Source organism: Arvicola amphibius, chromosome 7 (genome assembly GCF_903992535.2).
Source record: "Arvicola amphibius chromosome 7, mArvAmp1.2, whole genome shotgun sequence".
Taxonomy (NCBI): Eukaryota; Metazoa; Chordata; class Mammalia; order Rodentia; family Cricetidae; genus Arvicola; species Arvicola amphibius.
Genome location: NC_052053.1, coordinates 48,125,514 through 48,149,744, shown reverse-complemented (window position 1 = coordinate 48,149,744; position 24,231 = coordinate 48,125,514). Strand labels below are relative to the sequence as shown.

General features: G+C 49.8%; 1 protein-coding gene across 2 annotated transcripts in view; it reads right to left on the bottom strand.

Moving 5' to 3' along the window:
* Positions 1-24,231, bottom strand: part of Lrrc8a (leucine rich repeat containing 8 VRAC subunit A) — a 43,943-nt gene that overhangs the window by 5,683 nt on the left and 14,029 nt on the right. For both annotated transcript variants that reach the window (XM_038336870.2, XM_038336869.2), the window contains exons 2-3: positions 21,300-21,408; positions 1,800-3,964 (exon numbers count right to left, since the gene is read on the bottom strand). In XM_038336870.2, coding sequence (XP_038192798.1) covers positions 1,800-3,956 — 2,157 coding nt within the window. In that variant the 5' untranslated portion in view covers positions 3,957-3,964; positions 21,300-21,408. The remainder of the gene's footprint in view (positions 1-1,799; positions 3,965-21,299; positions 21,409-24,231) is intronic.

Sequence of the window (24,231 nt, the reverse complement as noted above, 5' to 3'; positions counted from 1 at the left end):
TTCAGGGGCCAACACAGGATTCATACTTAATCGTTCCTCTCAGGTCCTGAGACCCCCTCACACCCCTGCCCCAAAGGAGGACTCATTCTTACTCCTGTCCCTAGCAGCCTTGTCCAATCCAAGCCTTTCACCTCACTGCCTACCCTACTGTAGTCTCAAGTCCAGGAGGACCCTGCCTGCCTGCAATTGGTCCAAGCACATTTTTTTTCCTATAAAAGGCCTCTCTCTGGGTACTCCCGGGGGTGAGGACAGGATGTGATTAAGCAATGTGCTAAGCAGGGTATCAGAGGGTCTCCTTCCTCTAGTACAGGACAACATGCCTCCGCCAGCTCCTTTCCTAAGGGGTGACCTCAGCTAATAGGCACGACACTAACAGGCAAGCCTAGCGTGAGAATCTGGGGGTAGGGGTCGAGAAAAGGCAAGGCTGAAAGCTGGCTCACATCTTCCTGTAGGAGTCTGCCCCAGGAGACACTTCAGAGTGAGAGATGCAGAGTCCACACCAATGTCCAACATTATGCCACAGGGAGCCACTTGGTATTCCGCCCCCACATCGTTAAAGAAGGGATTGGCCTGTTTAGTTTTTGTTTTTGCGTTTTTCCCCCCTTCATGAATCTCTAATTTCTCTTTTCAATGGGTCTCACTATAGTGAAAACAACCAGAGGTGGACTCCTCATCCTTGACTCTCCAATATACATAAGCCATGGCTGGGGTAGAGAAATAAAGATCGTCCCAATCCCTCTGACATGGAGGATCAGGAGGACCTGCACTAGAGGTGCCTAGGGACCTAAGCTATCAGCAGTCTGTGCCGTGCAGAGGCGAGTCCTGACTAGATCTACTGTCTTCTATGTCTGGTAGACAGAGCTCCTGGGAGCAAAAGGCTGCAGTGTCACACCTGCTCAAGGTCACAACCCCACGCTGAAGCCAGAACTCACTTAAAGGACCACTGTTGTAATGGAGGCACTGAGGTGGTGGCTGAATCGGTGCTCAGTCTCCTGATCCCTAGCCTCAGGCTCCCCATCTTTTACAGGAAGACATCCTGAAGGCCCTGAGTACAAGGAACCTCTCACCCAACATCCAGTGGCTACAGCTTGGTTTCCCCTAGGAGGTCAGACCACAAGCTACAGAAGTGCCCTGCCCAATCTAACTGGCCCATTACCTTTTGGTGGGGCTTTCCAGACATACAAAGAGTTGGCACACAGGGGCCACCTACAGTTTCAAGAGCATTGCTTCCCACAATGCTAGGCCCCAGTGGTTTGCACAATTTCTTCTCTAGAAAAGCAGGTAGGGGACAAGCTGTTCCACCTAAGCCCAACTTTTCCCTCCACCTCCCCAATGCAGAAAGGAGGACATGAGTAATGTTGGAGCTAGAGACACTGGCTTCACCTCAGCCAGCAAAGCCACCCACGGAGGGAACCCAGGCTGGCCCCTAGCCACAAAATCTTGCTGGAGTCAAGCTGAGGGAGACAGATACCACAAACTCCAGGTTAAGACCTATCCCCCACCATCCCACTCCAAGAAAACCGTGGTCTTGGGATTCCTATGTTGTACACACCCCTGAAACACAGGCCCTACCTGACCACACCACCATCGGGGCAGAACTCTAAGCTTATATGACAAGGATAGAGTCCTAGCCTGAGATTCTGATTTAGCAGATCTGCAATGAGGCCTGGGAGTCTGGCTCCTGAACAAGCACCCGTGTTTCTAGAAACAAGTAAGGACCTCAACCCCAGAAGCATCGACTGTCGTGAGACACTTGTTCTCTGAGCACCTAGCCGGTCACCCTGTGGCAGGCCACTCACCCTATTGGCCGTGACAGCCAGGTTCTGGAGGTTCTGCAGGAGGCCAATGTCAGCAGGAAGGAACGTCAGGTTGTTGTGGCTGAGGTCCAGGTAGCGCAGCTTGCGGCAGTAGAAGAGCTGGGTAGGAATCTTCTCGATCTTGTTGCGGTTCAGGTAGAGGCGCTCGAGGTTGGTGAGGTTGCCGATCTGGATGGGGATGTAGGCGATGTGGTTGTACCACAGCTTAAGGCAGGTGAGGCGGTGCAGATGCTGGAAGCTAATGATCTCCTCAATGGTCTTGAGGTTGTTGTCCTTTAGGTCAATCTCCTGCAGGTTGTGGAGGCTGAAGATGGAATGAGGGATGCGCTCTAGGTCACAGCGGATCAGTTCGAGCTCTGTCAGGTTCACCATCTTCTTGAGGCTGTTGAGGACGATGAGCTTGGTGCCCTCGTTGTTGATGGAAAGCTTCTGCAGGTGCACGCCCACATCCGTGACCACCTGTGGTAGCTTGCTCAGGTTGCTTTTGAGCCGCAGCACCTTGAGGCGCTTGAGCTCCCGAAGCCCATCAATGACAATGTAGCGGTTGTTCTCTGCACTCAGGTTGCCCGTCAAGTGCAGCTCCTCCAGTGTCTTCAGGCTGTAGATCCACAGTGGGATCTCCTTGATGTCGGTGAACTTGATGTGCAGTGCCCGGAGGTTCTCACGCAGGAAGGCCAGAGCAGGAGCCTCAATCTTGGCTGCAGTGTGGTACAGCCACAGTTCCTTAAGGCCTGTGAGCTGGGCAATGCTGGGTGGGATGGTCACATCAGGGATCAGTTCCAGCTTCAGGACCTCTAGCTCAACCAGGTCAAACACGGTGTCAGGGATGCCACTGAGCATGAACAGGTGCAGCTCCAGCTTGTCCTGGGCATTTTTGGTGAGCCGCTGGCGCAGCTTCTCCAGTGTCCATTCATTGTTGAGGTTAAGTTGCCGCAGCTTGTTCTCACTCACTTCAGACAGGAAGACAGCAAAGCGCTTTGAGTAGAGCGGGTCATATTGGTCAATGAGGTGCAGCATGAAGGCGAAGTCGTTCTTGACATCTGGGATGTCGCTGTAGCTGCTCTCCTCTCGAATGGACTCAAACGAGTACTTCTTGAGGGAGCGCCGCAACATCCACCACAGTGTGTACATGCAGATGAGACCGTAGAAGATGACCAGGCTGATGTAGAAGGATGCCAAGATCTTGAAGAGTGTGGCCAGAGGGTGGGCACACCGGTAGGTGCGGTAACCGGTTAGGCTCTCGATGTCCACGGTGCAGTCCACATCGAACTTGATATTGTGCACATAGTAGACAGTGTAGCAGATGATGAGGATGAACTTGATCACCTTGATGATGGTCTGCCGCATATAGAGGCGGTACACGATGTCCCCCTCCTCCACGTGGGTCCGAAACTTCTTCACCTTCTCAAACAGTGCCTTTGCCTGCTCCCCTTCCTTCTTGTCCAGCACTCCTGTCTCTGATCGGTCCACGATGCCCTGCTCAATCCGTGACTTGGTCCGCTGCAGCATGGGCACAGTGGCCTCCACATCCTCACTGACTGTGGATGACTTCTTGTCCATGGAGCCATTCATCTTGCTGAATGCGGGCTTGGGGTCACTCTCCTCCACCACCGTCTCTGACAGGGCCCTTGTGGTCCACGGCGAATCAAAGCACTTTAGCAGGATAGACACAAAGTGCTCCAACTTTGAACTGGTGCGTGGAAACTTAAACCAGAAGTTGCTACAGGCCAGGAAGATGAGGGTGTGCAGGAGCACGAGGTAGGGGAAGTACTTGGCAAACCAGTGTAGGCGGTTCTCATAGCACACAGCATCCACGTAGTTGTACTGGTGGCGGTCTAAGTCATACTTGATCCCTGTGGGGCCTGTGTCGGGAGTCGGTGCGACTGTGGAGTTGGGGTAAGTGGGCTCCGGGCTGGAGGCCGCCCAGCCTCGAAAGGAGTCGTTGCAAGAGTCTTTGGTGACCCACTTACAAGGTAGGCAAATCATTTTATCTTGGGTGACTTGCAGTGTCCCCCCAAAGACAGCAATCATCAGCATGACGATGGAGATGTAGTCAGTGAACACATCCCACCATGGCTTCAGGATCCGGTAAGCTGGCTGCGTGTCCGCAAAGTAGCGGAGCTCCGTTACCGGGATCATGGTTTAACCTGAAAGGGACCCATAAGGAGTTAGCACAAGGCAGAGTCACGATAAACAAACAGTCCACCACTGGAACTCAGTGGTGGTGCACACACCTTTAATCCCAGCATTTGAGAAGCAGAGGCAGGAGGATCTCTGTGAGTTCAAGGCCAGCCTGGTCTACAAAGCAAGTTCTAGAACAGCCAGGGCTACACAGAGAAATCCTGTCAAAACAGAACAAACTCCAAACTCTCTAAGTCTGGAAACCAGCCCCATGAAGCTGCAGCAGTGACCTGGAGGGATTTCTGCAGTGAGGACGGCAGAGGAAGCTTACTAAGAAGAACTCATTCATTGTGTATGTGGGGCAGGCGGTGGAGGAGGGTGTTTTCTCATTTTTCGAGACAGGGTTTCTCTGTGTAATGTCTTGGCTGTCCTGTAGACCACTTGGATCAGTGCTGTGATTTAAGGCATGTGCCACGACCACCACCTCCCCAACTGCAGCCAGCATTCTTAACTACTGATCCATCTCTCCAACACACAAGAACTCAGTCTTGTAAAACAAACCTTGAAGTCTAAAATTCTACAAATGTCGTCAGGTGTGGTGGTATATATCCTTAATTCCAAAGCAGGAAGATCTCTGTGAGTTTGAGGTCAGCCTGGTCTACATAGTGAGTCCTAGGCCAGCCAGGGCTACACAGTGAGACAGTCTTGAAACAAAAGAACCAAGACACATCTGCAAGTTTGTACACAGCAGGTGTAGACAGGACTGTGTGGACAGACAGTAGGTCTAGTAAGGGACTCTGGAGGGGGCATAAACGTGGGAGGTTGTGTGTAACTTCCTGTGGATAATCTGTGGTGTGGGGAAGGGAGCTGTAAACAGCAGGTGAAGGGAGGTCTCCCTGAGAACTCCATCTGGTCAGATTCATGCAGCCTGGGACTCTAACAATGGTTTCTCTGACTCAAGCAGTTGTCTGTCAGGAAATGCTGGACCAGAAGCTGCTTTAGGGAGACCCAGCCTGTGCCACAAACATGGCTGGAAGGGAAGTCCTTGGCAAGGAGGCTGAGCTTTCTCCGGTCTACAAAACTGTAATGAGCGGGGCAAAGGAAGTATCTACCCCTGGAAGTTCACTAGGGGGCATCAGAAAAAAATATAAAAAGCATGAGATGGGAAGAAAAGGCCTTGCTCACTCGGCTGCCGAGACTGTACTCAGTGCACACACTGACTGATAACTCCCTTGACTTCTGGTTTGGATTTATGAGACATGGTCTTATATAGCCTTATGCTGGCCTCAGGCTCACCCAGGATATAGCCAATGATGACCTTGAATTTCTGATCCTGTCTACTCCCTAAGCCACCACACCCAGGGTATGAGTTGTAAAGGACCAAACCCACATATACCACCACCCACATTTTTAAAAAGTAAAATTGTGCTTTTACAGTCAGCAGCCCTCCTGTACACAAATGATAAAGAAGCTGAGAGGGAAATCAGAGAAACATCACCTTTCACCATAGCCACAAACAACATAAAATATCTCAGAGTAACACTCACCAAAGAAGTGAAAGACCTATTTGACAAGAACTTTAAGTCTTTGAAGAAAGAAACTGAAGAAGATACCAGAAAATGGAAAGATCTCCCATGCTCTTGGATAGGTAAGATCAACATAGTAAAAATGGCAATCCTACCAAAAACAATATATAGATTCAATGAATCCCCATCAAAATCCCAATACAATTCTTTACAGACCTCAAAAGAACAATAATCAACTTCATATGGAAAAACAAAAAACCCAGGATAGCCAAAACAATCCTGTACAATAAAGGAGCTTCCGGAGGCATCACCATCCCTGACATCAAGCTCTAGTACAGAGCTACAGTAATAAAAACAGCTTGGTATTGGCATAAAAACAGAGATGTTGACCAATGGAATTGAATTGAAGATGCGGATATTAATCCACACACCTATGAACACCTGATTTTTGACAAAGAAGCTAAAATTATACAATGGAAAAAAAGAAAGCATCTTCAACAAATGGTGCTGGCATAACTGGATGTCAACATGTAGAAGAATGCAGATAGATCCTTATCCATTCCCATACACAAAACTCAAGTCCAAATGGATTAAAGACCTCAATATTAATTTGACCACACTGAACCTGATAGAAGAGAAAGTGGGAAGTAGCCTGCAATGCATGGGCACAGGAGACCACTTCCTAAATATAACCCCAGTAGCACAGACACTGAGAGCAATAATAAATAAATGGGACCTCCTGAAACTGAGAAGCTTCTGCAAAGCAAAGGACACAGTAAATAAGACAATAAGGCAGCCTACGGAATGGGAAAAGATCTTCACCAACCCACATCAGACAAAGGACTGATCTCCAAAATATATGAAGAACTCAAGAAATTAGATATTAAAATTCTAAACAACCCAATTAAAAAATGGGGTATAGAACTAAACAGAGAATTCTCAACAGAAGAATCTCAAATGACCAAAAGATACTTAAGGAAATGTTCAACATTCATAGCCATCAGGGAAATGCAAATCAAAACAACTCTGAGATACCATCTTACACCTGTCAGAATGGCTAAAATCAAAAACACCAATGATAGCTTATGCTGGAGAGGATGTGGAGTAAGGGGAACACTCATCCATTGCTGGTTTGATGCAAACTTGTACAACCACTTTGGAAATCAGTATGGCAGTTTCTCAGAAAATTGGGAATCAACCTACCTCAGGATTCAGCAATACAATTCTTGGGCATATACCCAAAACTGCTCAATCATACTACAAAAGCATTTGTTCAACTATGTTCATAGCATATGTAATATCCAGAACCTAGAAACAACCTAGATGCCCCTCAACTGAAGAATGGATAAAGAAAATGTGGCACATTTACACATTAGAGTATTACTCAGGGGTAAAAAACAATGACATCTTGAATTTTGCATGCAAATGGATAAAATTAGAAAACACTATCCTGAGTGAGGTAACCCAGACCCAAAAAGATGAATATGGTATGTACTCACTCATATAAACAAAGGACATTGAGCCTATATATAGTTCATGATCCTAGCTAGAGAAGCTAATTAGGTGAACCCAAAGAAAAACGTATTAGATCCACCTGGGAATTGGAAACAGTCAAGATTGCCTGACAAAATTGGGAGCATACGGGTGGGGGGAGAAAGGGAGGGTGGAAAGGAAAGAGGAGGGGAGAAAAAGAGGGTGGAGAAGAGCTTGAGGGAATGGGATAGTTGAGATGGAGGAAAGACAGAGATGAGGGCAAGGAAAGAGGTATCTTGAGGAAGCCATTATAGGGTTAGCAGAAACCTGGGTCTAGAGAAATTCCCAGGAATCCACAAGGATGACCCCAGCTAAGACCCTAAGCAATAGAGGACAGGGGGCCCTAACTGGCCTTGCCCTGTAGTCAGACTGATGAATATCTTAAATGTCACCATTGAACCTTCCAGCAATTGATGGAAACAGAGGCAGAAACTCACGTCGGAGACTGGACTGAGCTCCCAAAGTCCACTTGAAGAGTAGGAGGAGGGGCTGGAGAGATGGCTCAGAGGTTAAGAGCACTGCCTGCTCTTCCAAAGGTCCTGAGTTCAATTCCCAGCAACCACATGGTGGCTCACAACCATCTGTAATGGGGTCTGGTGCCCTCTTCTGGCCTGAAGGAATACACACAGACAGAATATTGTATACATAATAAATAAATAAATATTAAAAAAAAAAAAAGAGTAGGAGGAGTGAGAACATGAGCAAAGAGGTCAAGACCATGATGGGTTCACCCATTGAAACAGTCTACCTGAGCTAACGGGAGCTCACCAACTCTAGCTGGACTGGGAAGGAACAAGCATAGGACCAAACTAGTCCCTCTGAGTGTGGGTTGCATATCTGGGGCAGACTGCGGGGCCACTGGTAGTGGCACCAGGATTTATCCCTACTGTTTGTACTGGCTTTTTAGGAACCTGTTCTCTTTGGATGGATACCTTGCTCAGCCTAGATATAGTAGGGAGGGCCTTGGACCTTCCACAAAGCAATGTGCCTTACCCTCTCTGAGGATTGGATGGGGGTGGGGTGGGAGGGTGTGTTGAGGGAATGGGAAGAGGGAAGGAGTGGGAACTTGGATTGATATTTTTTAAAAAAATCTAATAAAAATTATTTTAAAAAATTGTGTTTTTGCTTAACACCATATTTTCTTGATCTTAGAATCTAGACCTCACACCAATTTTAAATACTGTTAGGTCGGTCTCATTCTCTCAGAAGAGGAGTGAGACACCCTAGGGAGGAATCCAAGCTACTGTATTTTCTTTTCTTTTTTTAAAATATTTATTTATTTATTAATTTATTATGTATACAATATTCTGTCTGTGTGTATGCCTGCAGGCCAGAAGAGGGCACCAGACCCCATTACAGATGGTTGTGAGCCACCATGTGGTTGCTGGGAATTGAACTCAGGACCTTTGGAAGAGCAGGCAATGCTCTTAAGCTCTGAGCCATCTCTCCAGCCCCAAGCTACTGTATTTTCATACTGATGCTGATCATGACAGCCATAACAAATCCTTCAATCTGCTGAATCCTCTCCACAAATGCCAAGTGCTCCCCACCAATCTTTTGAGGGCACCTGACGATGAAGGCATTGGGGCCCTTAGTAGAGGTAGCAATAGGTACAGTACAAAGAAGATTCCTTCCACATGGGCTCTGGTGGATCTCTCCTCCCGGTCCTCTTTAGCCCATTCCACTGATGGGGAAAGTAGAGTTTCTAGGAGGTAAACTTCAGCCCAGTGGAGTTTTTTTTTGTTTTTTTTTTTTTTTTACCAAGCACAACATAGGCCATTTCTCCTGGCTGAGCTTAGGCTTCATGGCTCTATGGAACTTGCTCTCCTCTTGCCTAGGGCCCCACGTACAGAAAGTGCCTGACACACATAGTGTTGAAGAAACCTTCAAAGGTGTCTGGTCATATCCCCCCCCACCGGGTTCCCATTGTTTAGGTCACCTCAGGGCCAGCAGACAATACCGGCAGCCACCCAGAGACAGTTCTCCTGGTGAGGCCTAGACTCTTGGGCCAGGATGAGTGCCTATCCGACAGGAAGGCCCTAGCCCTCTAATGACCAGCTGGCTTTGTACACCACCCACACTCTTGGGAGAGAAGGGCACGGGGTAGGCTGGGGAGGGCCAGCTGAATCACACAGCTGACCTCCAGCTGGGAACCACACAGGGTACCTTTCCTGGCTCCAAAACCTCATCCAGGGCAGCAGAAGATTGGAGAAGGGGAGGGGCAAAGACCAAGGGCTTGAGGGAGTGATGCACCCTGTGCCACTCCTCCAGGAGACTGGTAGGGACAGAGAGCCAGCCATTTGGGGTAGGAGCAGCTTCTGGCTGTGGTTTCCATTCCATAATACTTCCTTTGATTTCTGATAAAAAGTCGGTCCTGTCAGTTCATAGGGAATATCCAGGCTTCTTATGAAAGACAAGCTCACCTGTGTTGCCCAGCAAGGTAGCAGTAAGGCTCCAGATACAGGTGAGGCAGCCTAGGCCCTGAGAGGTCAGACCAGCAAGCTGCCTGGGGAAGGAGACACCCCAATCCAATTCATGCTCATCCACCTGCCCCTGCCCCCATCTCAAAGCACATCCTGGATCCAATTCAGTCCTTGGGTAGGCCCTGTGGGGGTAAGAACACATCCAAAGTGCCCCCACCTTAGGTTAGAGTGTAGGCTAATCACAGAACTAGAGCCTGGAGGAGGCCTCGGCCTGGTGACGGTGACCTGAGTAGAGGGTTACCTCCTACAGGCAGTCCTATTACTTCTACAGTTTGAGCCGGCATGATCAGCTACCGCCCTATACCTCTGGGCCAGGCCAGCTGTATGCACAGCAGTCCATACCACAACACTCTTAAAAAGAGATAGGGTGGGAGTGGGCCAGGATGGGTGTGGAACTGGGTGTGGTAGGCAAGCAGTTTCAGGTGGATGTGGCTTGGGCAGGGCCAGCAAGGGGTGGCCCCTCCTACTTCCTGCCTCAGGGAGGGACTGGAGCTATAGGGAGTGGTGAGGTGCAGTACCCTCCAGCAGCCCAGGGAGCCAGATGAGTAAGCACCCACACTGGAAGCAGCTCTCCACGCAGAGGCTGGCGATGGAGCCCAGCCCAGAATCCACTGTGGTGCCCATGGCTTTTCTCAGCTGGCTTTGGGAGGTGAAAAGATACAACTACCACAACTGTAGCCACTGTCCCATCCTGTGTCTGGCCAGTGGCACAATGCAGTAGAGCAGTGGCTCAGCTGTCCCCACCATCTGCTGGCACAGCCTCTTCATCTTGCAAAACAGAAACTCTGATCATGAGTCACTAACCCCTCCAGTCCCCCAGACACTGGCAGCTACTGTGGCTATCCATCTCCATGAAGCTGATGTTCTTGGTGTTGAGTCTCTCTGGAGGTCACACAACACCCCTGCTTAGCATAATGCTATTGCTTCTTTAACTGGAACTCCTCAGGGTTCACCATGTTGTAACCTGTCTGTATTTTGTTTTCGAGACAGGATTTCTCTGTGTAGCCCTGACTGTCTTGGAACTCACACTGTAGACCAGACTGGCACTGAACTCAGAACTTCAGAGATCCACCTGCTTCTGCCTCCCAGGTGCTGGGATTAAGGCAGGCACTATCACCACCAGGCCTATGGGGGCTACTCTTATTCTTATACTTATACTCTTATTATGGGGGCAGAGAGAGAGGAGGAGGAGGAAGAAGGCAGAAGAGGAGACGACCTGGGAACTAAACAACAAAACAGAGACTGTGTCTCTAGTACTGGGAGTTGGACCCAGTGCTCACATGGGCTAGGTGAGCAGCCTGCCGCTGAGCTGCCTCCCTCAGCATTTCCAAGCTTTGCTTTGGTCGTTCTTTCTTTTTTAAGATTTACTTATTCACATATTTTATGTAGATGAGTGGTCTGTCTTCATGCACACCAGAAGAGAGAATCAGATCCCGTTATAGCTGACTGTGAGCCACCATGTGATTACTGGGGCCTGAACTCAGGTCTTCTGGAAGAGTAAGCAGCCTATGCTCTTAACCTCTGCGCCATCTCTCCAGCCCCTTGCTTCAGGTCTTTAACTCACTGGAATTTATTGTTGTGGTTCAAAGAAATAGGCTCTAATCATGGGAAACTTGAAGCTGACATAATTTCTGGCCTCATTCTTTCCCTTGAGCTACAGAGGTAACCCTGTCATGGCTGACGCTCCCAGATCTGACTGTCTGCACTTTCTTCTGCTCTGCTCATCTGTCCTGTCAGTCTCTAGGACCCACAAGGCAAAGAAGACTGACTTTTGCCACTTTCCTATGTGCTTAAGTTATTTTATTCTATAAAAGGTGCCTCCCCAGGGGCTGGTCCTCTCCCCATTCACACACTGTGAAGGTTCAGCAGGCTGCAGCAGCTGCTGTGCAGGTTACCACAGAGACGAACACAGCCCCTCCTTCCAGCCTGGACTCTCTCTGCCCAAGGACACTGTCCTGAGCTTAACTCAGGGCAGCCCCATCCATGCCAGATCCTGCCCCATCCCCAGAGTCACAGAATGTATTCTAAACAAGCTACACGTGGGAGCAGAAGGGTTACAATAAGTCACCCAGACAGCCACTGCTCTCTCCTAGGTGGCAAGCAGATGGAGACAAATGAGTTCAAATTTATCTCTACCACGAAACAATCTTGTGGCCCCATGCACATAATTTAGCCCAAACATACGTGTTGTAACTCTGAAACAGGAATGTTCCCTCTTCACAAGCTCTGTGCAATGACCCACATGATGTCCCAGAGATACCAGCCTAGAAAAGAACTTGCTGACAAGGACCCGAGAGGTGTGAGCCCCAAAAGCATCCAGTCAGGACAGGGTTATTGCTGTCGGGTGATGCCAACAATAGTACCAAGAGGTCAGATTCAAAGAGAAACAAGTCTCCCAGGGAGTGGGGGTGTCTACTGGGGACAGTTTCCAGTTTGCAAGATGAATTTTTCTGAGATAGAGGTGGTGAGTACGGTACAGAAAGGAATGCAGCCACCACCACCCACCCCGCCTGTCCAACACCCAACATGAGCCATCAGCCTACACCACTGCCTGTCCAACACCCGGCCTGAGTCATTACCACCTCAACCCCGCCTGTCCAACACCCTGATGTGAGCCACCAGCCCACACCACTGCCTGTCCAACATCCTGACCTGAGCCACCACCACCACACCCTGCCTGTCTGACACCCTGACCTGAGCCCCCAGCCTATACCTAAATGAGTGAAAACAAGGATTTTATGTTTTTATGTTATATGCATCATACAATAAAAACAAAAAAAGTTCCGCGGTGTTGGCACACGTCTCTAATCCCAGCACTCAGGAGGCAAGAGGAGGTAGATCTCTAAGTTTGAGGCCAGCTTAGCCTACAGACTGAGTTTCAGGACAGCCAAGGACCACACAAATAAACACACATGCTCGCACGCACACAAAACCTGTTTTGAAAAAAAAAAAAACAGAAAAAAACAAAGAAAAAGTATGAGCCCACTCTTCTCTATTTTTGTACTTTCTCACCTTCATTCTCCTTTTTCTTAAGCCTTGAAAAAATTTTGTTTATGCCAAGCAGTGGTGGCGCATGCCTTTAATTTTTTAATTTCAGTGCTCAGGAGGGCAGAGAGGGGCAGATCTCTGAGTTTGAGGCCAGCCTGGTCTACAGAGCGAGTTCCAAGACAGCCAGGGCTGTTACACAGAGAAACCCTGTCTCGAAAACCTAAATAAATAAATAAGCAAGCAAGCAAATTTATTTATTTATTTATTTATTTTTATTTTTTTGTTTTTCGAGACAGGGTTTCCCTGTAGTTTCTAGAGCCTGTCCTGGATCTAGCTCTTGTAGAACAGGCTGGCCTCGAACTCAGAGATCCGCCTGCCTCTGCCTCATGAGTGCTGGGATTAAAGGCGTGCGCCACCACCGCCCGGCTATTTATTTATTTTGAGAAAGGCAAGAGGCAAGTGTGGTGGCACACACCTTTAGAAGGCAGAAGCAGGCAGAGCTCTGCATTCAAGGCCATCCTGGTCTACAGAGTGAGTTTCAGAACAGCCCAGGCTACATAAAGAAATCCTGTCTTGGAAAAAAAGAGAGAGAAAGACTGAATTTAGCAGGATGGTGGTGGAAGACATCTTTAATCCCAGCATTAAGGAAGCAGAGGCAAGTGGATCTCTGTGAGTTCAAATCCAGCCTGGTCTACAGAGTGAGTTCCAGGATAGTCAGGGCTACACAGAGAAACCCTGTCTTAAAGTTTTAAAGAGAGAGAGGGGGGAGAGAGGGAGGAGAGAGTTGGGGAAGATAGCGTGCAGAGTTTATTTTTTTTTTTTAAAAAAGCTCTGCAGATAGAAGATGACTCAAAAATGAGTTGCCCAATCTTTCCTGTTGTAATTAACTAATTACATTTATTGAATGTGTGTGCAGCCACACATATGCAAGAGCACATACCCAGTGCAGTGGAGATCAGAGAACAACTCAAGGGAGTCGGCTTTCTCCTTCCACCATGCAGCAACCAAGGAATGAGTTCCTGTGTCAGGCTTAGAGGCACCCTTACTCAAAAGATCCACTAAAGCAGGGGTTCAGGGGTTCTCAGGCTGTCACAGCCCCTTTGGTGGTCAAACAACCCTTTCCCAGGGGTCACAGATCAGATACCCTGCATATCGTATTTATATATTATAGTTCATAACGGTAGCAAAACTACAGTTATGAAGTAGCAATGGAATAATTTTATGGTTGGGTCACCACATGAAAAACTGTATTAAAGGGTCACAGCATTAGGAAGATTGAGAACCACTCAAGAGCATAGGGCTGCCTGCATGAGTGTGGCAACCTACCACATACCTGTTCTTATTTGAAAATTGTTCATCAGTTTAAAACAAAACAAAAAACCTTCATGATGGCATGTATGAGTTTAAGTCAGAGGGTGGGGAAGGTTGTCTCTTTCACATCTTACTATTTAAATATGTTGTATTTGTAAGTAGGAAACACACTTGGGAACAAGTTGCCTTTAGCCTTGGGTGCCTGCTGGGGACTAATACTGAACTAACAAGGATAGGATACTACCAAGTGAGGAAAGGTCAGTCCTGTGCCCCAGCACCCTGTGACACACCACAGCCCCCGCAGCCCTCACTCTAAGGAGCAACACATAGGGCAGGAAGAACTTGGAGAGGGGAGAGCCATTAGCCATGTTCCTCTGCTGTCTCAACTGTAAGGTGGACCCACATTCAGAGCACCACTGTGGGAACTGAGGAGGACCATGGCTGTCCAGAGCACCACTGTGGGAACTGAGGAGGACCATGGCTGTCCAGAGCACCACTGTGGGAACTGAGGAGGACCACGGCTGTCCAGAGCACCACTGTGGGAACTGAGGAGGACCATGGCTGTCCAGAGCACCACTGTGGGAACTGAGGAGGACCATGGCTGTCCAGAGCACCACTGTGGGAACTGAGGAGGACCACGGCTGTCCAGAGCACCACTGTGGGAACTGAGGAGGACCACGGCTGTCCAGAGCACCACTGTGGGAACTAAAGACAAGATAGTGCGCTGCACCTGTTTAAAACCTGGCACAGGTAAGAGAGCATGGGCCCACAACCCAACCTGCCATCCCTACAGAACTCCCATAGTTCTGCTATTTCGGTCTAGGTGAGAGTGGAGGGCCTTGTTGGTGTTAGGACCCAGGAAAGGCCCAGAGAGCCAGCCCTCAGGCATCGGGCCCCATCTTCACTCAGAGTCCCCCTTTCCCATCCTTCTTCCTCTGTTCCTCACTTCTCATCCTCATACCTCTTCCTTTTCCTCAAGGAGTCTATGTTGCCTAGACTGGCCCCAAAGTCCTCATATGAACGATCCTCCTGCCTCAGCTACCTGAGTGGCTGAACTACAACAGTGCAGTATGATGCACCTAATTTCCTGTTGATGCTTCTTACACACACACACACACACACACACACACAGAGATACTATATGCTGCCCCTTCCTTCCATTTTGAAAAAGACCACCCAAATATGCCCAGACCTTGCAGAGATTCAAGCACAGCTTCTACACCTGGGCAGCAGGCTTTCAGGAGCTGGCAAGCGTGCAGAGCACAAAGAGCCTTTTGTTGAACACAAACAGAGCCTAAGAGAAAACTTCCCTGTAGGCAGAGGGAGGCTGGCACCCCTCCCTGCAGCACAGATGGGCCACTGTCCCTCTAAAATGCTCCCAGGGAGGGGGAAGGGCTGATCCTCAGAGGGCCTGTCAGACACTGAGTGGCTGGCTGTGCCCATGGACTCAGGCCTGTGAATCTGCCCCAGGGTTATGCTTCCTCATGTAGCATGCCAGGAGGTAAGAAGAGGTCTCCCACTCCTATGCCACACAGCCCCCCATCCTGGCCAGACCCCACATCCAACTGGAATGAGTCAAAGACTGTGGGACTTACCCTGCACAGGAGGGCACTCCCCCACTTCTTAAGAAACAGCCTAGGAAAGACAGCAGGCTGGAACAATAGGGTTAGAAATATCTGAACTGCTCTCACTTTAAGGCAGGGCTTCCCAAACAGGTCTGTCCTCTGCAAACCTCTAGGGGTGTGGCCTGCATTCTGATAAAGGGTGACAGGCAAGGGCCACCTCCTGGACTACCCCCACTGGTCACCAGAATTCAGTATACAGTGTAGCAGGTGAGGATTAGACCCACCGCCTGCCCTTCTCTGTGCCCAGCACTTCTTGCACCTTAGCTTTCAACAACAGCCAGGCAAATTACTCGGTGGCTCCCAACCTCACCAGTGAGTGACTTGGGAAAAGAATTCCACCTCATCCGTAAAATGGACTATAATGCCTATTTCCATGGAAGGTTGTAGTGAGAACTGAATAAAGCGGTCCCTAAAAAGCTTCTGTGTCATGCCTATGCAGTAAGAATGTTTACTGGAGTTACTATGGGGGTTGCTTGGGATGTTGCCCAGGCTGCCTTTGAACTGGTGAACTCATGAACGCCTCCTGGAGTACAGGTACATGTCACTATTGCTGTTGCTCTCAGAACAGAAGGCCTGAAAAATCCCTTTATAACGTGGAGCGAGGTCCAGAGAGCTGATGTGACTCGATGTTATAGGACCTGGTGGGAAGATGGACCCTATGTGACTCGCCCTAAGACAACAGGTCTCCTGGGTCTCACTGCATCCGCAGGCCTTTCAAGACAGCTCTTAGAAAAAGACTCCTTTTGCAAGCATCCCTAGCAGGTCATACTCAGAAGCCTCTACTATTTCAGGTGCTAAGAAAATACTGGAGCCCAGTTTTGGGTATGCATACCTGGAGGCAAAACAGCCTTAAAGACCGGTCATGACCTGCCATGAACACTCGCTGTCTTAAGAAATGGAGGTGTAAGCCCCAGTTGCAGACAATCTGTTGTGGATCCAGGGGAACAAGGGGCTGGCCTTGTCCAGGCTGTGAAGGGGACCCAGCAAAGGCAAGCTGTCTTGCCCCAAATCAGAAGCCAGGGAGGCAGCTAGTTGATGCAAGGTGCCGTGCAATGCCAGGATTCTGCCACACCACCTGGGCTGCTGGGCAGCACAACTGTCATGCTGACCGTCAGAGAGGGCGCAGGTTTGGCAGCTGCAGCTCTGCAGTGGGGTAGCATGTGAAACCATGGAGTTTTACAGCCACTTTTTCACTGGAGGAATGTCACACCACGCGTGTGGCTAGAATGCAACAAACAATTTAATTTTGAGATTTCAAGCCCTCAAGAGACAAAAGAGAACTTCCTGCAAAGCAGAGGTGCAGCTGAAACGCACCAGGAGAGCCCAAGACATCTGCAGCGGGGTCACAGCCCTTCCAGAAACATCCATCCCATGACATTTTCACAAGAGAAGGAAGGTGAAGTCCTCTCTCTCTCTGTCACACGCACGTGCACGCACGCACACACGCACACACACACACGACAGATTCGACAGACTGACAGACGGAAACACTAAAACACAAATATCCACCTTTGTTTTGGAGGGAGCTCTACTCCACTCCCCTGGCTTCATTTACCAAAGATAGAGACTGAACTGGAGCTATGGGTGCCCTTCTGGTCAGGATCCCCAGCATAGTCTTCAGGCTTCACCAAGTCTGAGCACACAGGAAGCTTCTGCCGCGTGTACACTCAGGACTGACTCTAGGTTGGGGTCAGGGTCACACACTGAAAGAGTGCTCGAAGTAAAGAGGCAGAGAAGCAGCAGCAAGGTGGAGTAGAAGCCGCTGACTTCAGTTTCAGTCTTGGTGCTGTGCTGCCACTTACAACTTCAGGCACGTGACCACGTCCCTGTGAGCCTGGTCTGGTTAGCACACAGGCTGGGGTGGGAGCGAATGCAGCGACCTGGTAGACTTCCGAGCACTAAGGATGTTCATGGAGGATCAGGGGTTGGGAAGGTGGGGGAAGCTGAGCCACCAGCTCCTCAGGGCCCAGCTCACGTCTCTCTGAGAAGCAGGGCAACTGCAAGGGGAGAGCAGAGGAGGAAACGGAGTGCAAGCCTGGGGAGGACCTAGGAAAACCCTCAGGTCAAGTGGGCATCAGGAGCTCGGCAAGGAACTCAGAACCTGCCAAACAACACCCCACATACTCCAGCTGCCAGGCTTGCTGTACCCCACTATAAAATCCCTGCTGATGCTGGGTATGGAGGTGCACACCTGTAATCGTAGCACTTGGGAGGTAGACGCAGGAAGAACAGGAGTTCAAGGCCAGCCTGGGCTATGCTACATGAGATCCCATTTCAAAAAAAGAAAAAAAAATTCTGAAGTCAATTGTGCCCAACAGAGGCTCTCCAGACCCAGACCGTGAACCCTTACCCCTTCCCTTCCGACCCTTGGGATTTATGTCTGGAAGGAAGGCTCTGCAACCAGGACAAAAGTGGCTTGAGGATAGTAAGGATAGAGTCATGGCTAACTCATAACTCAAGCGTCTGTATGGGGAGACAGGCACATCCAGCAAACCAATTCCACTCAAATGTTACACTTCTCCCCAACCTGCACATGGGCCCCAGCTAGGCAGACAACAGAAGCCGAAACTGGCAGGTCAAACCTCAGGCCAGCATGTGTCGGCTCGTCTGCACACTGTTTCCAAGCAGAGAAGGAATTCCCATCTCACACAGGCACTTCCCACTGCCCAGCACGGCCTCCCCTCTCCCGGGACAGAGTTCCTCAACAACCAACAGGAAGCTCCCACAGGGCAGGGCAGTCACTGCTGACCTTGTTCCCATAAACAAAAGAGTACAACAGCACCACACACCAGGCCTTTTCCACCTTCCTCTCTGAAGTCAAGAAGCCACACAGCCAGCAGGACAAGAGCAGGGCCCCAGGGGTGCTGCAGCAGGAATGTGCTTTCTGTCTGCCAGGCTCAGCAGCCTGTCTGAATCTGTCCTGTGAAAGGGCTCTAGATGCTGGCTTCTCTTCCATGAAACAAGAGAGCTAAAGCAGGCAGCTCCAAAGTGACCTGACTTTGATGAAGTAGGCACCAGAAAGGAGACGTGGTGGGGATCTCTCCCGTTTATCCCAGTCTCTGAAGATGGGGTGAGGACTTAACCTTCTGTGACATTAAAATCTAAATATGATGGAGCACATCTACAATTCCAGCCCTTGTAGAGGCCGAGGTAAAAGAATTGAGTTGGGGCTGAAGAGATGGCTCAGGAGTTAGGATCACTTGTTTTTCTCTCTCTCTCTTTTTTCTTTCTTGTTTTTATTTAACTTTATTTTTATGTGCATTGGTATGAAGATGTCAGATCCCCTACAACTGGATCTTCAGACAGTTGTGAGCTGCCATGTGGGTGCTGGGAATTGAACCCAGATCCTCTGGAAGAGCAGTCAGTACTCTTAACCACTGAGCCATATCTCCAGCCCCCCTCTCTCTTTTTTTTGTAATAAAAACAATCTCACAGCATGTATTGTCACCTGATAATAACACAAGGGCCACTAAACAACATGAATAAATGTTTTGGACTATGCTCCCAACAGAAGACACCTTTAAAAACACTGCACTTCCTCTTCAACTTCTCAAGCGCCTGACGGTCTCTAGTTGGAAACACTTTGGAGCAGAGTAATATTATCTCCTTTCAGCACGGTCCAACCCAATTGTTTCCTTGACTTTGTTTTAGAGTAAATCTCTTCTGCATCATGTAATACGAGGTTCATGTACTCATCAAAGCCAATAATACAACCTTCTATCCGCGTATTCACTTGCTCATACAGCCAGACCTGAATCCAAGACCTGTTTTGCAAGTATCTGAAGATGAGGTTGATGGGCTGCACCATCACTTTCTGCACCTTCTGGCCCTGGCTGCCGTACGCCACAGTACACTTGTTTCTCTTGCAGAAGACCCAGGTTCTATCCCCGATACACACACTGGCAACTTACAACTGTCTCTAACTCCAGTTCAAGCAAATCTGAAGCCCTCTTCTGACCTTCAAGGGTTTCATGGTGCAGACAAGTTTGAGGCCAGCCTGGGCTACTAGATGTTGAAAGCAGCATCAACCCCCACCCCCCAAGATGACTATTTCCTTAAAGTCCAGGCTAGGGCTGGGGTAAGGGGCTCTTGTATTCCTCCAGGAAAAGCTGAGGCATAGACAGAAGTTGGAAGACTGAGACAAGCAAAAAGGACCAGACCCAGAGTTACAGGATCTGAGTTCAAATCACATCACCATCCTTCATGAGTAGTTTCAGCAGGTTGCTTCCTGGCTCTGAGCCTCAGTTTCTCTGTGGGTTAACACTGCTTGAGCTGTGGCAAGGAATCCCGAGATCCTGTTGCACACAGAGTGTTCTGCAGGCTGCACAGCAGTCTCAACACAGGCCAGCTCTAAGCACAGAATACTTTCTGAGACACACTCTGCTAAGTTCTCGAAAGGTTCTAAAGGGAGGGACATGTTACTGTCATCACCACCTGTTTGGGAGGACTGCTAGGAATCTAATCTTTATGCTAACAACATCAATGAGCTCCCTGCACCCTTTTTCCAGTTTTTTTTTTTTTCTTTTTTTCTTTTTCCAGTTGCTTTTGTTGTTATTTTTGAGACCATGTCTCTCTATGTAGCCCTGGCTGTCCTGGAACTTACAACCTTCAGGTTGAACTTTTTTTTTTTTTTTTTTTTTTTGGTTTTTCTCTGTAGCTTTGGAGCCTGTCCTGGAACTAGCTCTTGTAGACCAGGCTGGCCTCGAACTCACAGAGATCCGCCTGCCTCTGCCTCCCGAGTGCTGAGATTAAAGAGGTGTGCCACCACCACTTGGCTTAGGTTGAACAATTTATATCTCTAAGTTTTTATTAATTGTGCAAAACAGGTCTGTAATCCTGGCACTCAGGAGGTAGGAGACCATCCTCAGCTACCTACCAAGTCTGAGCTATATAAACACCTTGCCTCAAAAAGAAAAAAAAAAGAAAAGAAAAAAGAAAAACTGTCTACAAAGAAGACCTAGAAGGGACCTCCACCTCCAACAGATAGGTATGTGACCACTTCAGTACGAGGACTGCTCAGCCCATCATGCTCAAGGCTCTCAAAGTCCTGCAGCAGCTGCAGAATTATCTAACTCCTGGGACCAAAAGGGTCGTGTCCAAAGGAACACATCTTGGGAAATGTGTCACTAGCTATCCACACTAATAAGATCTGTGGGGAGGAAGACAATCAGAGGCTCAGTGCAATAGCACTGGGTTCAAAGAATACACCAGCTGGGCCTCTCACAGGAGCTGAAGCACAACTGGGAGTTCAAGGTCTGGCCTGGCAGCTTAGCAAGACCCTGCCTGAACACAAAAGTGAAACAAGGACTAAGGATAAAGCTTGGGGGCGAGGGCTGGCAGTGCTTGCCTTGTATACAAAGAGCTGGGGTCCTATCCCACCACTGCATTACCCCAGACTGGTGGTATGTGCCTCTAATCCAGTACTGGGAGACACAGGCAGAAGATCAGGAGTTCAAGGTCAACCTCGGACACGCTGAGTCTAGGAAGTCACTTAAAGATAGAGCACTTGTCTAACCCATATGAGGCCCTGGATTCAATTCCCACTACTGAAACAAAAATAAAAACACCAAGGCAGGGGCTGGAGAAATGGCTCAGTGGTTAAGAGCATTGCCTGCTCTTCCAAAGGTCCTGAGTTCAATTCCCAGCAACCACATGGTGGCTCACAACCATCTGTAATCAGGTCTGGTGCCCTGTTCTGGTCTTCGGGCAGAGAGAATATTGTATACATAATAAATAAATAAATATATTAAAAAAAAAAAAAAAACACCAAGGCAGAACAAGCAAGGATCACTCAGATGCCCTGGATCCTATAGGACTAAGGACTATGAAAATGGAGGCATGGGCCATGCTATCTGCCTGAGAGAGGCAGTACAGAAAGTCTGAAGAGGTCCTTACCCTGAGGTGGCTCTGCTATCTTCGTGTTGGCTGCTGGTGCTGAGGCTGGTCCCTGTCTGGATGCACAGGGTCCTGGCATTCCTTTTGCTCCATGGACGCTGCTGCTGCCCTAGGAAGTTAAGAGCTACAGTCAATAGGTACATCTGTAGGTCTCAGAAATACTTTCACCAGGCCACCGTTTTTTAGAGAGCCTGGAGATACTGCCAGGGCCTATAAAGGGCTCCAGGGCAACAGGAGCACCTGCTGCACAGATCCTGGTCTCCAAAGAACCCCCAAGGCAGCAGTTTCAATCTCGAGGCAAGGCCCTTGCTGGAGATCAGGCCCAGCCCAACCCAGCCCTGAGGGGTTGGTTGGTACAGAATCCTAGAAGAGCAGGTTTCTGGTGACCCCTGGGTATGAGGAGTAGAAGAATGATCCAGGCTGGAGGCAGAGCATGTATTCACTGGCAGGAGAGAAGAGGTGGGCAAGATGCTACAAGCTAGTCTTTGGTCACAACTAGCCCTGGAGGTGGGAAGTGGAGAGAGAGAGAGGAGTGGCAAGGGGTGAGCCAGGCAAGACAAGGATTGCCACTTAGCTCTCCACAATGAGCAAGCGCTCACCTACCCACGGGACACCGTGCTCTGCACGGCTTACCAGAGACAAGTTGGCAGTGTGAGAGAGGAGTGTGGGTGCCACTCCAGACTTAGAAGACAGCAAAAGCAGCCCAGGACGGGAGTGTGGCCCAGCTGTGAGGGAGTTAAATCATTAGTAGGAGTTATCCAGGAAGGAAACAGCAGACAGCAGGACCTAGATAGGTCTAAGGGGTTGGGGAGCACCTGTCAACTTGTAGGCATGAGGTCAAACACAGTCTTCCAAGCCATAGGAAGACAAGACAGGCAAGCACCCAGCAACCTACATGTGACCATACAGTAAAGCACCCAGAGCCAGGAAGGAGCAGAGGCCACCCAGGCCACCTGTGCCCCACCCTCTGTCTCAGACAGGGCTGGGACACGGCTGATGCTAGACAGTAGCTTGCCCACTTCACGGTCACGACTAAAGTAGGACTCTGGACTCACTGACATTTCTAATCCCTTCTTGAAGGACATGTACACTGGGCAGCCTGCTCACTAACTACAGGCTCCCTCCTCCTTCCTCTAGGCTGTATCAGGACCACTACTGTCTATAGTCAATGTCTGCACTTATTCCTCCTGAGTTATCAGTTATGCTGGTCAACCTGTGCCTCGGTGTCTCTATGTAAAAACCTGGAACCATTTACAGTCTCAGGTGAGTGACCTGGCTGGTTCCAAGTCTTCCAGGCAGCAAGCTGGGGTTCTGCTCCATTAGGATGATTCTCAGGAGCCCACACCATCCACAAAGGCCATTCAAATTTGCAAGGAAACTTCATCATAGCAAGTATGCCTTCGGCACAGAGAACAAATTGTGGGAGGTCGATGGGGGGATGTCAAATTCTTCTCTGGTCTCTGCTCTTGTATACCATCCTCAAAACAACGTGGAGCATTGGACCCCATCACACACGCTCCAGGAAGCGTCCTCCAGCGCCACTCCTCTGTCCTTGCCTGCTCCAGACAGCCACAGAGAGCATGACCTTCATCAAGGAAACAGCGTGAATGGCCTAGCCCACTGGCACCATCCCTGGGCTTCTGAATACACTCCCACTCTCCTACCCCCAACAGGCAACCTATTCTTTCTGCAGTATCTGTCTGCTGGTGAGCCTGCTCCAGAGGGCAGAACACAAATGGCAGGGTTAAAGGTACCACTGACACACTTGCAAAGTAGAAAAGGACCTTGGAGCCTCTGGCTACTCATTTCTGTCTCCAAGACTCAGTGCACAAGGTCCCCTGTCCTCACACACCCCATTCTTAAAGGTATCCTAGTGGACAGGGGAAGAGGAGGCAGTGTAAGTACGGCTGCCCTACAACTACCACTATGTCAGCCTGGTTCCCATCAGGAAAAGGCTAACACCCATCCCTCATTCAATCCGCGTGTCCTTCCCAGAAAAGGCAGTGAGTGCATCAGAAGGGAACCAGCCCAGCTTGGTTTACTCCAGTCCTAAAGAAAGGGAGGAATCCTCACCAAAGCAGGTTCAAGAACCCAGGGTTCAAGCAGAGCTGGATGGCCCACGTCTTTACCCAGCACTCAGGAAGCAGAGGCAGACTAATCTGTGAGTTCGAGGCTAGCCTGGTCTACACAGAGTTAAAGGACAGCCAAGGCTACATAATGAGACCCTGTTTCAAAATACAAGCAATAACAACAACAAGAAGAAGCCCAAAAAACAGCTCTCTGAGCTGTTCCTTCAGCCTGGGAGCATCTTTGCTGACCTCTGGCTCACCCACACCTTCTCGGATCTGATACTGCTTCCCGCCAGTGGATGCACAGACAGCGGCAGAACCAACTGGAGTTTCACATCAAGAACCGGTGGTCCGGGGAACCCCAGGCCAAAGGCCGAGGTCCCTAAAGCCGGTGATCCTGCCCCCATGGCAGAGAACTGTCCGCTGATCAGGAAGAGGGAGGGGTCCAAGGAAAGAGACTGGCGCCGGGAAGCCTAAGGCTGAGAACCGGGAGAGCTGCTGATGGGGGTGCTGTCCAGAGAACGCCCAGCGGGACCCACAGGGAAGCGGACACGCGCGCGGAGGGGCGCGGGTCTGAGGGGACCAGCGCAGCAAGTGTGATGTGGGAAGCGCGGCGGAAACTCGGGTGAGAGGCGCGCGCGGAGCACAGGGTGCCCGGGAGGGGGCTCGCGCGCAGCGGCATGGCCAGGAGGGTGGGGTCGGGAGCGGCGCCCGCGGGAGGCCGGGCGAAGCGGAGGGCAGCGGCGGCGCAGGGCCTGGCTGGCCGGCGCCCGCGGGCAGCGAGAGCCGCCCAGGAGTTGCGGAGGCGGGGCGCACGTCAGGGTGGGTTCCGTGAAGTGACAGCGCGTGTCTCATCCCCCACC